Source organism: Haemaphysalis longicornis, unplaced genomic scaffold (assembly GCF_048455015.1).
Source record: "Haemaphysalis longicornis isolate Haplotype H1 unplaced genomic scaffold, Haemaphysalis longicornis Haplotype H1 scaffold_5, whole genome shotgun sequence".
In the NCBI taxonomy this organism is placed as follows: domain Eukaryota; kingdom Metazoa; phylum Arthropoda; class Arachnida; order Ixodida; family Ixodidae; genus Haemaphysalis; species Haemaphysalis longicornis.
The window spans coordinates 62,275,249-62,288,733 of record NW_027526385.1 but is presented as its reverse complement, the minus strand read 5'-3'; the positions used below and the strand labels follow the sequence as shown (position 1 = coordinate 62,288,733).

At 51.4% G+C, this 13,485-nt stretch overlaps 1 protein-coding gene across 1 annotated transcript in view; it reads right to left on the bottom strand.

The window, feature by feature from the left end:
• The window catches only part of LOC144138318 (lysosomal alpha-mannosidase-like), a 46,291-nt gene that overhangs the window by 25,181 nt on the left and 7,625 nt on the right, over positions 1-13,485 (bottom strand). The window contains exons 3-8 of the mRNA XM_077670535.1: positions 12,308-12,399; positions 8,138-8,179; positions 3,580-3,696; positions 1,351-1,648; positions 807-846; positions 623-692 (exon numbers count right to left, since the gene is read on the bottom strand). Of these exons, the coding sequence (XP_077526661.1) occupies positions 623-692; positions 807-846; positions 1,351-1,648; positions 3,580-3,696; positions 8,138-8,179; positions 12,308-12,399 (659 nt within the window). The remainder of the gene's footprint in view (positions 1-622; positions 693-806; positions 847-1,350; positions 1,649-3,579; positions 3,697-8,137; positions 8,180-12,307; positions 12,400-13,485) is intronic.

The following is a 13,485-nucleotide window of genomic DNA, read 5'->3' as shown; positions in this document are numbered from 1 at the left end:
AGAGAGAGAGAGAGAGAGAGAGAGAGAGAGAGAGAGAGAGAGAGAGAGAGAGAGAGAGAGAAAGGGAGACAATGAATGAAGCTCACACTAACGCGAAAGACTTGAAGATTGCGAAGCTGGTGGCAACAGCAGTGCGTTTCCTCTTTTTTGCCTCACGGCGTTGTTTAAGCGTCGCCGTTGTACGAGGTACCACAGCTGAATGTTCGCCCTACTCCATCGCTCACGGCTCTGCGCTTACGTCGCCTTCCTTCGTCGCGCGCACTTATCGCTGCGGCGGGGCGGCGGCGTCCTCGCCTTCCTCCGCCACGTGGCGGAACGGGTCCCTTGCGCTTCTCCGGTCCCTCCTCTCCTATCTCTCCCGGCCATCGGGCGCTGTTCCAATCCGGGCGCTCGCGGAAGGGGGTGCGGTTTGACCTCTAGCTCTTAAGGTCAAAACTGGTCACTCCGCGAAGACTGCCCGGGGTAGCGTACTGTAGCTTTCGCTACAAAACCTTATTTCTGACGAGGCTGGAAACTTTATGCCGAAACAAGGCTAACTCTTCTATTCAGCCTAGTAGGCCAAACACACCAAGCCGATTCGTGAGCTACCTGAGCCTGTGCGCGCGTGACAATACGAGCTCACCTGACAGAGCGAGATGCCATTGTTCAGCAGCGCCTCATGCTGCAGCAGCACTTCGGGTCTTTCGCCGCCCCTGCGATTGTGGCAGAGCGGGTTGTTTCCACAATCAAGAAAAGCACCCGTGCGTGCAGTCGGCTCTACTGCATGCGCAATTGTGAGGGGAAGAAAAGAATCCACACCCACATACGCTATCACTTCGCTGCGCTGGGCCAGGGCCACGTTCTCTTCTGTAAGGGAAACGAGGTGAAGTAGGCTTAGGTGAGAAAAATTAGGCTTAGGTATGCGCGAGTGGTTTGTGTTGTCTCCTTGAGCTTCGTGGAGCGCAATTTTTAATGACGCACGGTCATGCAATTATTACTCAGATGACCTCGATCACAAAGCGTGACGCGTCGTTTCAAATGGAACATCAGCGCATTGGCCAGCCCTTACTGACCATATTAACGGCAGCCCTGCCGTTAGCAGGGCTGCCCTTTCCGAGGTTACCTGGAAGAGCAGTGCGATAGGCCTCATCATTTTGCAGCATTCCGCGGTGCAGATGGTTATGTTGATGATGAGCAGCGGTCTGGGTACGTACGGCCAATTTATGCTTCGAGACAGTCACACTTCGTAATCTCAGACAGAACAACCACCGGCCGCGTTTCGAACCACAACATCGTGGGTATCAGTGAACCACGTTAAACGGGTAGAAGAGTGCAGAAAATAGTAGAAGAGAATTGGGAGTTGGTGCTCACGAAACGTGCGGATGTCTTTGCTGTGAACGAAGCCCAGGACGGCGAGCTGCTTGCATGCCTGCAGTACGCCGTTTGCTCGGCGCACGGTGCGCTTGAAGGTCGGCTCCGTGCTGAAGTAGCCGGTCCAGTAGGCCGACTGTTGGGGTGCGTGGGCGGGGCCGCTGCCCGGGATGTCGTCAGTGTACGGGAAGAGGTCCTCCTCGTCCAGCTCACTCCACGCGTCGTTGGTCTCGAGGAGGGCCCGCAGATAGCAGGATGGCGTCGAGTAGAAGGCACGCACTTTTGGCAAGTTTTGGTGCTGTAAAGAATAGAGGGATAACAAGCACGCGTATCCTGAGGTGTATATCGCTGAACTACTCCACTCTGCACTGAAAGGAAAACTGTTCCACGTATGATATAAAACTAAAGATACCACGTTTTTTCCCGTTGACGCCTGAGAGCGACCATGCGAGTACAGTACTAGGTTTTAATGGCAGGTATTGTACATGACCAGACAGTTCTATGTACGTGCAGTCCAAGTCAAAGCAGCATTACAGCTTCACCCCAATGCACGCGAGTGATCGATGTGTGTCGCCAACAAATTCGACGATGACTGCAACGTGCACTGCATTCGACTGAAAAAATGTGACCTGCGCGGTGTCACTACGCAACACAAGCGTGCCTAGCGCCACAGGAGATTTAAATGGTCAAATATGCACGGTGCAGTCAACAGCCTAATTTGATTTGTTGGCAGCGCGCAAGAATCACTCTTATGCTTGGAGTGTATGTTGTGTCCTGCTCCAAGTAAGTTAGTGGAAAATCAGCGCCCGCCGGCCCGCCCGCTAGCACGCACGCACGCACACGCACAAGCACGCACTCACACACGCACACACACAGGCACGCGTGCACGCACACACACAAGCACACACACGCACACGCGCATGCACACGCACACACACACACGCACACACACACGCACTCACGCACACGTACACACACGCAGTCACGCGCGCACACGCACGCAGACGCACATGCACACGCGCGCACACACACGCACGCACACACACTTACGCACTCACACACACACGCACACAAACACGCGCGCGCACACGGCCGCACATACACACCCACATCCACCCACACATCCACACATACACACACCGGCTCACACACACCCCCACACAAACACACAGCCACACACACGCACACACACCCACAAACCCACACACCCACGCACACCCACAGACATCCACCCACCCACACATCCACACCCACACACAGTCACACCAGTCCACACCCCTACCCACACACCCACCCACACACGCCCGCACACACACTCGCACTCTCTCACTCACACACACTCACCCCACACCCCTACCCACACACCCACCCCTCCCCCCACACACGCGCACCCACACACACGCGCACGTACACACGCACGCGCACACGCACACACCCACACCCACACGCAAGTACACACGCACGCATGCACGCACGCACGAATACACACACACGCACGCACACGCACGAACGCACGCACACACACACGCATGCACACACACGCGCGCACGCACACACGCACGCACATACACACCCACGTCCACTCACACACCTACACCCACACACATCCACACATAAACACACCCACCAACACACACGTACACCCACCCACGCCCACTCACTCACCCATACACACCCACACAACACACAGCACCCACACGCACCCACACCCATACACCCACACACTCACAAACACCCACCCACAAACCCACACACCCAAGCACACCCACGCACTCACACCCACACCCACACCCACCCACCCACACATAACACCCACACACAGTCCCACGTGCCTACACCTTACCCACCCACCCACCCACACACGCCCGCACACACACATTCGCCCTCTCACACACACTCACCTCCCACACACCCACACCCACTCCTCCCCACAACACGCACCCCCACACACGCGCCCCCCACACACGTACACACGCACGCGCACGCGCGCACGCACACACACACGCACACGCAAGCACCACACACACCCACACACACAGACACACACACGCGTGCGCGCGCGCACGCGTGTGTACACCCAAACTAGAAAACTACGCTTCGTGCTATGGCCGCTAGAGAGAGTACTTGCTCTATTCCCTTCCCTCCCATTATCTACAGAATAAAAGTGCGCCTGCGTTGTTCAGGGATGACGCATGGTCCCCAAGAATAGCTGGGATAGTGGTCGCATACCTTGGCGTTAATGTAACGCATGAGCGTGTCGATGTTCTCGTAGGTGTACGATGCCGCCTGGTAGTCGCCACCGAGCGAAATGAGGACGTGGTTAGACTTGTGCTTCTGCGACGATATCTGCCACACAGCGGAGGTACGCGCACGTGTTAGATGTTAGAGCGTTGCTACGAAAGGTGGTGGACATTCAGCATGACCTCATACATTTAACTCTGAAACAGCTAGGTTGTGCTCATAACTTAGAAATATGGAACGGCTGCTGCTCTTGCGATATGGCACACATGTTAGCAAAGCTTTATTATACTTGCTGCTTCGAGTATTATCTAAAGAATTTTACAGCCACGAAAGTGTAAATAATAGGATTATCACAAGGTTTCCACGACATATAATATTGAAATTTACAACAGGCTTTTCAGTTCAGTCAAGAGCTGCTCACAAAAAAAATCCCAGGCCATCTTCACTAACCTGATACCCGGGGAGGGGTGAAGCATGCAGTGTTAAAGTGTATTCTTGTTGCCAAAGGAAATGAAACCATTGGGGGTAGAGGTATACAGCTTTGCTGTACAGCTTTGCTGTAAAAGTCTCTTGTCTTTGAAGCACGCAGCTCTCCAGCGCGAGGCGTAAACGAGTGTCCCGGCATTTTTGTAACGTGGCTACATGAGACGATGCTTATGACGACATGAGACGCCAAAAGCACCAGCCCCTGAGGCGCTTCGCCTCTGAAAGTAAGTAGTTATGGTATTATTCACTTCACAAGGAACCTACATTCCTTATGAGCGCCCATGTTCCGCACAAATCATTTAGAAAGAACTGGTGCAGCTGTGTACAGTCTGTCCAGACAAAGAAATCCAGACATGTGGTAGTTCAAATGTAACCCAGAAAAGCTAATGCTTCATTTCACAGAAGCGTTTCAGCAACCTCCTAATCACTTTGGTTTAGCGATGTGGAACTACTGCAGCATTTGTACGTTTAAAGTGGAAGATACTACAACGGGGTGGCCATGGTCAAACTTAGCATCACGTTACGAATGCGGCGAACTTCGGCCTTTTGCGTTATAGCCTGCCGGCCCTACATCAGATATCGCCTACAAGCCTGAAGGTCATGGACTCAGTGCTGGCAAAAGCTATGCGGACCTGCCTGGGTCTACCTAAATGCACATCGACGGTTGGAACTCTTTGCGAAGCTCGGTGCTTTTCCGCCACAGTGCTACAACGCCAAGAGGGGCTTTGAACGTCTTTGGGCCATTTGACTCGGTGTCATACGCATCCTTTGACAGACCTCTCCACACAGTATGCAAGACACCTGCTTCCGGCGAATTTTCAAAGACCTCAAAAGTCGGTAGCAGCACCGTGGGTACTGGGACCATGGAAAATTTGCACGACAATACCCGGAATTAGCAAAAAGTCTGCCATGCCTCTGGCCGCGCTCAAGTTCTTCACACTAGAGTATATCTCCAGCACTTACAAAGGCTACACACATGTTTATGCGGATGGCTCGGTTCGTCCGGGCTCATCCGCCATCGGCGTGTGGATCCCATCAGCCCGGTGCACTATCGAAAGAAAACTTAGCCACGAAACATCCTCGACTGCTACCGAGCTGGCAGCTGCACTTCATTACATCAGCGGATATCATGCCCGGCAATGGGTAATATTCCTCGACTCGCCCCGTGCCTTACAAGCGCTCCGGAAGCTTCACAACAACCGCAGTCAGCTTGCATGTGAAATTGCCGAAATTCACACAATGGCAGTGCGCGAAGGTAATGACTTCATTCTTCAGTGGCTGCCTGGTCACTCGGACATACAAGACAATATTAGATCCGACGCAGCCGCCAGCGCATACCACCCTAATGAGCTACACGACCCAGCTTCCTTTCTCCCGAGAGGACAGCAACGCCCTATTCTCGCAAGTGGATGGGCTGCACAAATGTCGGAGTGGCAGGACCCTCACCGCAGGTATCTACCACTGCACGCTATTGACCCGCACTGTGACTTCCGCTTTCCACGCGGCCTCCACAAGCGGTGTGAAGGAGTTTTTCACCAACTGCGAGGAATGTGGTATTGGCGCGGTTCTGTCGGATATTGAGGCCTAGGATTTTAAGGCAGGGCACTCGGGCAACGGGGTGATCATCCAGCCGGATGGTAATGTTCGGAGCTGCGCGGGAGTGTTTCGGGCTGTTGGGCAAGAGAAGCAGCAGCTCTGCCTTCTCCGGCGAACAAGTCAAACCGACATCACGAGGATAGGCAGCAACACAATCTGCGCCAACCTAACATCCCAAGTCGATCAGACTATCAACCTCCTCCGCCGCATCACCACCCGCCACGAAGGGCTCACAGAGGCAGAGCGATTGCGGCTGATACAGGCTTTTGTAATAAGTCGCATCACTTACTCTCTTCCTTATCTAGCACCGTCCTCTAAGGAACTCAAAAAGGTGGATTGCCTAATTCGAAAAGTGTACAAGACGGCGCTCAGGGCTCTGCAGAGCGCTGCCACCGCTCGTGTAGAATCGCTTGGTGTCTACAACACCGCATCTGAGCTCCTGGCAGCTCATCTTGTGAGCCAGTACGCCCTCCTTTCAACAACCTCAACAGGTCAATCTCTCCTCCGGCGACTTCCAATCAACTTCCCTTTCGCTACAGAATCCTCTCTTGCCATTCGTAGCACTATATATGACCTATTCATCGTTCGGCCCATTCCCCGTAACATGCACCCGACGCACAATCGAGCCCGCAGGGAGCAGCGTGCGCGGGCCCTTACGAAGCGATACCCAGTGCACCCGGCAACTGTTTATGTTAACGCGGCTAGCTACAGACACCACGACGCCTACGCGGTCGCAATCATCAACGCCCCCAGCAGTCCCTCTCTTACCACCCTCACCCTTCGCACTTCTTCAACCGCGACTGCGGAGGCGGCTGTTGCTTTTGCATTAACACTACGGCCTTCCCCTGCGATCATAATCTCTGATTCGAAGACGGCCATTCGAAATTTCGCCCGGGGCCGCATTTCTGCCCTGGCACTCAAAATCCTTCTTCAAAATCCCCCTGACTCCCCCACCGAGCTGGTATGGACCCCAGCCCACACGGGTGTGGGAGGGAACGAGGCAGCACACAGAGCCGCTCGAGAGCTCACCTTCCGAGCGGGTGCTAGCCTTGAACCCTTCCATGGAGCCTGTCAGCTCGAGATCGGCTCCTTTCCTTTCATGAGATTACGTCTCATTACCGCCTCTCCCGCCGTCTACTGTCCCCTGCACACCCGGTGCTCTCTCACACCGAAGAACGCCTATGGCGCTTAGTGCAAACGTACACCCTTCCTCGCCTGTCCTGCCTGCACCGCATGTATCCTGGTCGGTACCCTTCACCCCACTGCCCCGCTTGTGGGGTGAAAGGTGAATGGGGTCCAAACCATGAATCACCTCTTCTGGCAATGCCCCCATAACCAGTTCTCCCCATATCGAGACGGTGAGCACTGGGCGAGGGCTTTGGGCAGCTCGGATTCGGCGGTGCAAGATGCCATCGTCGTCCGGGCTGCCAAAGTCACCGGGGACCTTCCTCCCTCGGTCACCACCCCTCCCCAGAATTAGCCCTTGCGGCAATAGAAGTTTTCTCTCTCTCTCTCTCTCTCTCTCTCTCTCTCTCTCTCTCTCTCTCTCTCTCTCACCAACTGCACCTGAATGTGGCGTTTACGCGGAGTTTTAAGTTTAAGATAGGTTGGGAAGATTCCCCCCTGTGCCGGACTTGCGCTGTGCGTGAGACTGTAAATCACTTGCTGTGCGTCTGCGCTCTATACGCTGCTGCATGAAAAACTGCAGCCAGCTCCCTCTCTCGTGTACGTCATGGAGGCAGTCTCGAAATTTTAATTTTCTTGGCCCCTGGGCCAATAGTGCTGATAGTACCTTTGGTACAAAAGTCCTGCTCCAGTTCCTACGAGAGACTGAACTGGACAAATCTCTCTAGATCACAGACAGAGAAAGTGTGTCACGATATCTACTCTTTCGCACTGTGGCGTTCATCTATTTTTTTTCTTGGGTTGGTGTTGTTACTCATTTTTTTCCCGTCGTTTACTTTTCATTTTGTTTTAGCGTTTCGATTAACGATTTTTTTTCAATTGTATTTTTATGTCCGGACTCTGCTGGCAGCATTCTCTTGTTTTTCTTGACCTTTTTTTAACGTTTCATGTTTGTCTTCTTCCTGCTGTAACTTTAATGTATGATATTCACCACTCATCAACGTAGTCACCCCTCATATGGTGCATCAAGCCTTGTCCCTAGAACGGTTGACCTCACCAGTTCACATTAAAGAGCATTCTCTCTCTCTCTCTCTTTCTCTCTCTCTCGAAGTGGGCAAGTTGGTGAATGTTCATTGTGAAAGCAGCGTATCCAAGACAAAGACAGAGAAGGGAAGGGAAGACAGAGGAGCGCCGTGTTTTCGTTTTCCCTTCTCTGTCTTCGTCTTGTATGCGCTTCTTTCACCACTAGCATCATTTCTTGATTATACTGGTCTATTGGCTCCAGATGAGCACTTATTGGAGGCAATCACAAAAAAAGTTTACTTGCCTTGACCGCGACGTTCTTGATGAACGTTTCCGCCCTGGCGACGGCGTTGGCCACCTAGACGTTCGAAATAAAGACGGTTAATATTATCTCGCATGGCTACAGCACGCTGCAGAATGAACTCTTCCAAAAACAGCAGAATGGAATTTGAGGGAACTGCGTGGCTGTGAGAGAGCGCAGGGATGAGGCGGGAAAATTTTAACATTGGAAAAACGCCGCAAAGAAGCTTTGTTGGGATAGTCAGCCACGTGGGCGTAATGTACACCCTTTGCCAAAATTTTGTGGGCCAATCCTAAGGCTTATCGACCACAAAGAATTCAAAGAATCGGCTTTACCTTTAAATGTGAAAAAATTTTTAATGCAGTAGGAAAAAAAAGGTGTTTTCTCTAGCTTTCCTACATAAGTTGCAGCCTCCCTCGGGATGTAAGGTTGTGCATTGAATTTTTGCACCCGGCACGTTTCTGGCTTGGCCCACGTAATTTCGACAAAAACGGCAGCTTGCATTTACAGTATGTCCAGGTGAAGATTTGATTTGATTTTTCTTTTATTATCATAAAACACACAATTTAGGCAGTAGATGACGTTAAATGGAAACTAAAGACAACTTAGCTCTGTCATATTTTTTCACCACCCCGACTTATACCGTTTTTGTTGTAAATGAGATCAAACCAAAGCAACAAAAGTAGCTGCTCACAATTTTGCATATTGTAGTGCCCACCTGCTATGGCCTCTTTAGACCAAATACTGGCAGTATTGTAAATAAAATTAACCGGAGGGGTGTTGACAACTCCAAGAAAGAACATTGTCGCCCGCAACAGGCACCAGACAGAGCGCGAAAACTGCTGTTGCACTGTAACTGTTTCCCTGCAACTGTTTCCTTCCTAACAGCGAACTTATTTAGGGGGTCTCAATGTCCGTCGATGACGCCCATCACCCAAGGTGAAGGTGCCCCGCTGTGCCGACAGATGGCACCACCGCCTCGACGACTTTCGAGTGCGCGATCTAGGTTCCCCTTATATATCTAGGTTCCCCTTATCTAGGTTCCCCTTCCGTCGTATATATATGTATATATACGACGGAAGCAGGGAGAGCTGGCGGGCGACTTCTTCCCGCACTAGCTGTTTGATCTGAAACAGCACAGAAGAGTTGTCGGGTCACGGACCAAGCTCGCTATGGTGTCGTTTTGGACAGAGGTGCATCGTGTGCACACTCGCGTCGACGAAACTCGTCGTAACTCTGGCAAAGGTTCACCAGTTCAGCAATGGAGCCCGGGCCTCTCGCCAAGAGAATCTGGAAGGCACCCTCGTCGATGCCTTTCATGACGTGCTTGATTTTCTCAGGCTCTGTCATAGATGGGTTCACACGCTTGCAGAGGTCCAAAACATCCTCGATGTAGCTCGTGAACGTCTCGCCTGTCTTCTGGACGCGGCCGTGCAAGCGTTGTTTGGCGAGCAGTTTCCGCACAGTGGGACGGCCAAAAGCTGCAATTAATTCCGTCTTGAAGGCCGGCCACGCGGTTATGCCGGATCCGTGGTGGTTGAACCACACCTCGGCGAGACCGGTGAAAGAAAAGCTGACGTTATTGAGTTTCATGGCGTCATCCCATCGGTTATGCGTACTCACGCGTTCAAAGGACGCCAACCAGTCCTGAACGTCTTGCTCCTCATTGCCGTTGAGCTTGGCAGGTTCACGTTCACGGGGAGCGCCAGTGCAGATGATAGCTGGGCCCGGAGGCACACTGGGCGTGCCGTTACCGCCAGGCATGGCCATTGGTATGGTGCGGCTGCGTAGTTCCAGGGCTTGGTCAGGGACGCCGACCGACGCGGACCGATGCGATCCTTGAGCCTTGAGGGGATTGCTTCAGGAACCCAGACGGACGTAGCTGGAGAACCGCAACCTCCACCAAAATGAAAGAGGGTTTATTTGCCGGTAGATGCAGATGGTCGCAGAGGTCCAGAACCACAGAGAGCGAGAGAGCCGACAAACGACCGCACCCAAAGTCGCGCAGACCGAGCTTCTTCTTCGTTCACACGTGCGGCTGGTTGTCTGCTAGCAACATGGCGATGTCCGATGACACATAGCCATTACAAGGGATTTCCCGCAGTTCCTAATTATTGCAGCCCGTGGTACCTCATTACAATACATATATGCGTCGATAAACTACCAGACCTCCGCGGTTGAGCTTCGAGTATGTACAATCATGGACAAATGAAATGCGGACGCGAAAATGTGAACCAGACCACGCAAAATTGAAAAAAAAATGCACGCATCTCCACGAAGTGAATCATGACGAGTGGGCGAAGCACTGGGGATCGTTCTTACCGTAAATCCCCCGTGACATTGCCCACTCGCGCATGTAAATGAGTAGCAATTGGGCGTATGTACAGTATACACAATTCCAATCCAAACCAATCTGATATAATTCAATTCAATAAATTTCAATCCTATCCAATCTAATCCAAATCCAACCCAATACAATTCAATCCAATCCAATGGTCCTCGCGCATGCGCAGCACGGCTCTCCAGGAGCCACACGAAACTGCACAACCTCTCTCTCTCCCCTCCCCCTCTCTGTCCTCACCTTTTGTGAACCTTTTATTTTGTTGTTGTTAACCTTTTGTGAACCTTTTGTTCACTTATGTTTCGATTTACACGGTGCTGTGCGTCTCTCTCTCTCTCCCCCTCTCTCTCTCACCTTTTGTGAACCTTTTATTTTGTTGCAGTTAACCTTTTGTGAACCTTTTGTTCACAGATGCTTCGATTCACACGGTGCTGTGCGTATCTCTATCTCTTTCTATCTTTCTCTCTTATTCTCTAACCTTTTTTCGGCGAATTAGCGTTCATAGTTATGGTTTTTGTTGTTCTGCCGTGTTTTTCAACCTTTTAGGTGGTTTGACATATACGTATTTGGTTTATACTGATGTGCGCATGGACGCCAACGGACTTACATTGCGAAGTCGTTCGAAGTGTGCGAAGTCGAACACTGTTCGTGGATGTCCAATAATGGCGGCTATTGGCATATTTGGAAAGCCACAATTTCCAACTTTGTTTTTGTATCTAAGCCATGCGTAATTTTGACTTGCATGTAAAGAAATCGCGCTATTTGTGCTTCTGGTTCATATTTTCGTGTTCGCGTTTCATTTATCTGAGTGCACATATCGCGGCGTGCGGCATTGTGAGCGGCCCCCGTCCCAGCGCGAGTTGGCCGCCAGAGTGCTGAAGTAGCTCTCTGATGTCTCAGCAGATTTCTTGGTCGTGGAACTGGCTTTAATTTTTAACACAAAAATGTTTTATGCCGCGATACACCAACATTTCACTGACATCATATCCGTGACGGAAATGACGCCAGTACACCTTTGCCGAAGTGACCCGCCAGGAAGACGTCGCTCGCCAAGCACATCCGCAAGACAGCCGGCGAGCCGCAAATCACGCTGACCTGCAGATTTCGCTACACATTTCACTTTCGTGTTTTACCGATTCCTTAGATAGAGAAATCAACCACATTTTTTATAATCAATTGAGTGATTACTTAATTTATTACTTATTTTATTTATCAGCCGATTGGCCGATTTAGATGCATTACAATGTCTATTCAAGGAAGAGGAGAGAAGCGAAAGAAAATGCCGATAGGTTTTTCAGGCTTAGAGCAAGGATTGCAACTCGCAACTGGGGAAGGGTTGTTCAGGGGTGAAAGAGAGGGCAGGCGAAAGAGAGGGGATAGGAGCGGGGTCACGCACACACTTTAATCCTTTCGTGGGCACTAGAGTCTCTCAGCTAAACCTGTGTCCTTCATAAAACGCAGAAAGGCTTTTGCTGCCTTCTGCGTAGTTAATTGTAGGTATCGATGTCCTAGAATAGTCTCTACATTGAACGGTTGGTTTTCCAATCGGCTGAGCTCGGTGGCCAAAGCGCGTCTTTCCGATGGATACTGGGGCCAACAAGAAAGCTCATGTTCGATTATCTCTTCAATTTCGCAGGCGTCGCAGTGGGCACTACTGGCCACCCCGATGAGGAAGGAGTAGGATTTCGTGAAGGCCACTACCAACCACAACCTACAAAGTAGAGTAGACTGTGATCGAGACAGCCCACACGGGAGACGACGCTGGAGTAGGGGGTCCTGGTTGCGGAGGAGCGCCTATTGAAAGACTTATGAACAATTAGAGAACAATGTGAAAAGTCGCATACCGTGAGCTTATCCTTGGGACAATCGGCGTCGAAGCAGTATCCCTCTGGCCAGCCCCTAGGAGTTGCTGCCGCAAAAATTTCCCCATATTGACCTGCAGATAACAAGAACATTGACAATAGGAGGTTGAGATGTCAGCACTCGTGCGGGAGCTCCTCAGCATTTGGGGCACCAAGCGATAAGGGCGTAAATAGATTACTTAGGCCGACTTGCGATTGCAGTTTCCAGAGCCATGCGTGGGGTACAAACCGCCATCCCTGACTCGCGCAGGTGCGGTGCCGCAACAGTTATGATGTGACACGGAAACTACGGCAAACAAGACAAAGGTTGGCCGTTGTGCTTTTCAGCTTAGTACATTTAGAGATAGCCCGGAAAAGTTTTTGTTGGAATGGTGCCAGAATGTTATACGTGCATTTGAAAACTGTCCAAACATAGGTATTTCTATACGCAGTTGGCTTTTTAAGCTTGTCTCGGTTGGTGTACTCTATCTGTCGAAACCAATTAGTGCCATGCGATATATGCGACAAAAGAGACGGATTAGACAGACCCTCTGTACCTCTTTCCTTCGGAACACCTGAGTCTTACGCCTTACGTCCCCTCCAATCTTCTGCGCGCTATTATTTCCATCCGCTTCCCCGCGCCCCTCCAATGAACCTTCCCCTCCCGCTCCACTCTTGCCCCCTGGCCCTCCTTGTACTCCTTTCCTCTATACCCATCCTTATCTCCCTACACATTTCCCCTTTCCCCAACCCTCTGCCGGTTCTACCTCCCGCCTCACCAATCTCCCCTCCCCTCGGATGCTTCACCTTCTCCACATTTTCTGCCCCTCACGCCTTCTCTTCTAACACGTCGTTTGCCGCTTCTCTTCCTCTCTCCGTAACATTATTATTGCGGATTATTTTATGCCTTTCAGGTCAACACCTTCCCACATCCCACCAGACTTTACCTCTTTGATCGGACACACTTTTCAGTGCAGAGCACTTTAGGCGCTAGCCTTGTCGTCCTAGCTCGCTCGCTCGACACAAGTATATGAAGCACCAAGGCGGCGTCCCGGGGTAACGCTGTTCGCGGCGTACCCCAGAGGCTTCGAAAGCCAAGCGGTTTTTATAGCCATAAGCGTTAGAAACTCGTGAAACGCTGGCGCTTGTCATACATCTTCCCGTTATAGCGCAAGAAAAAA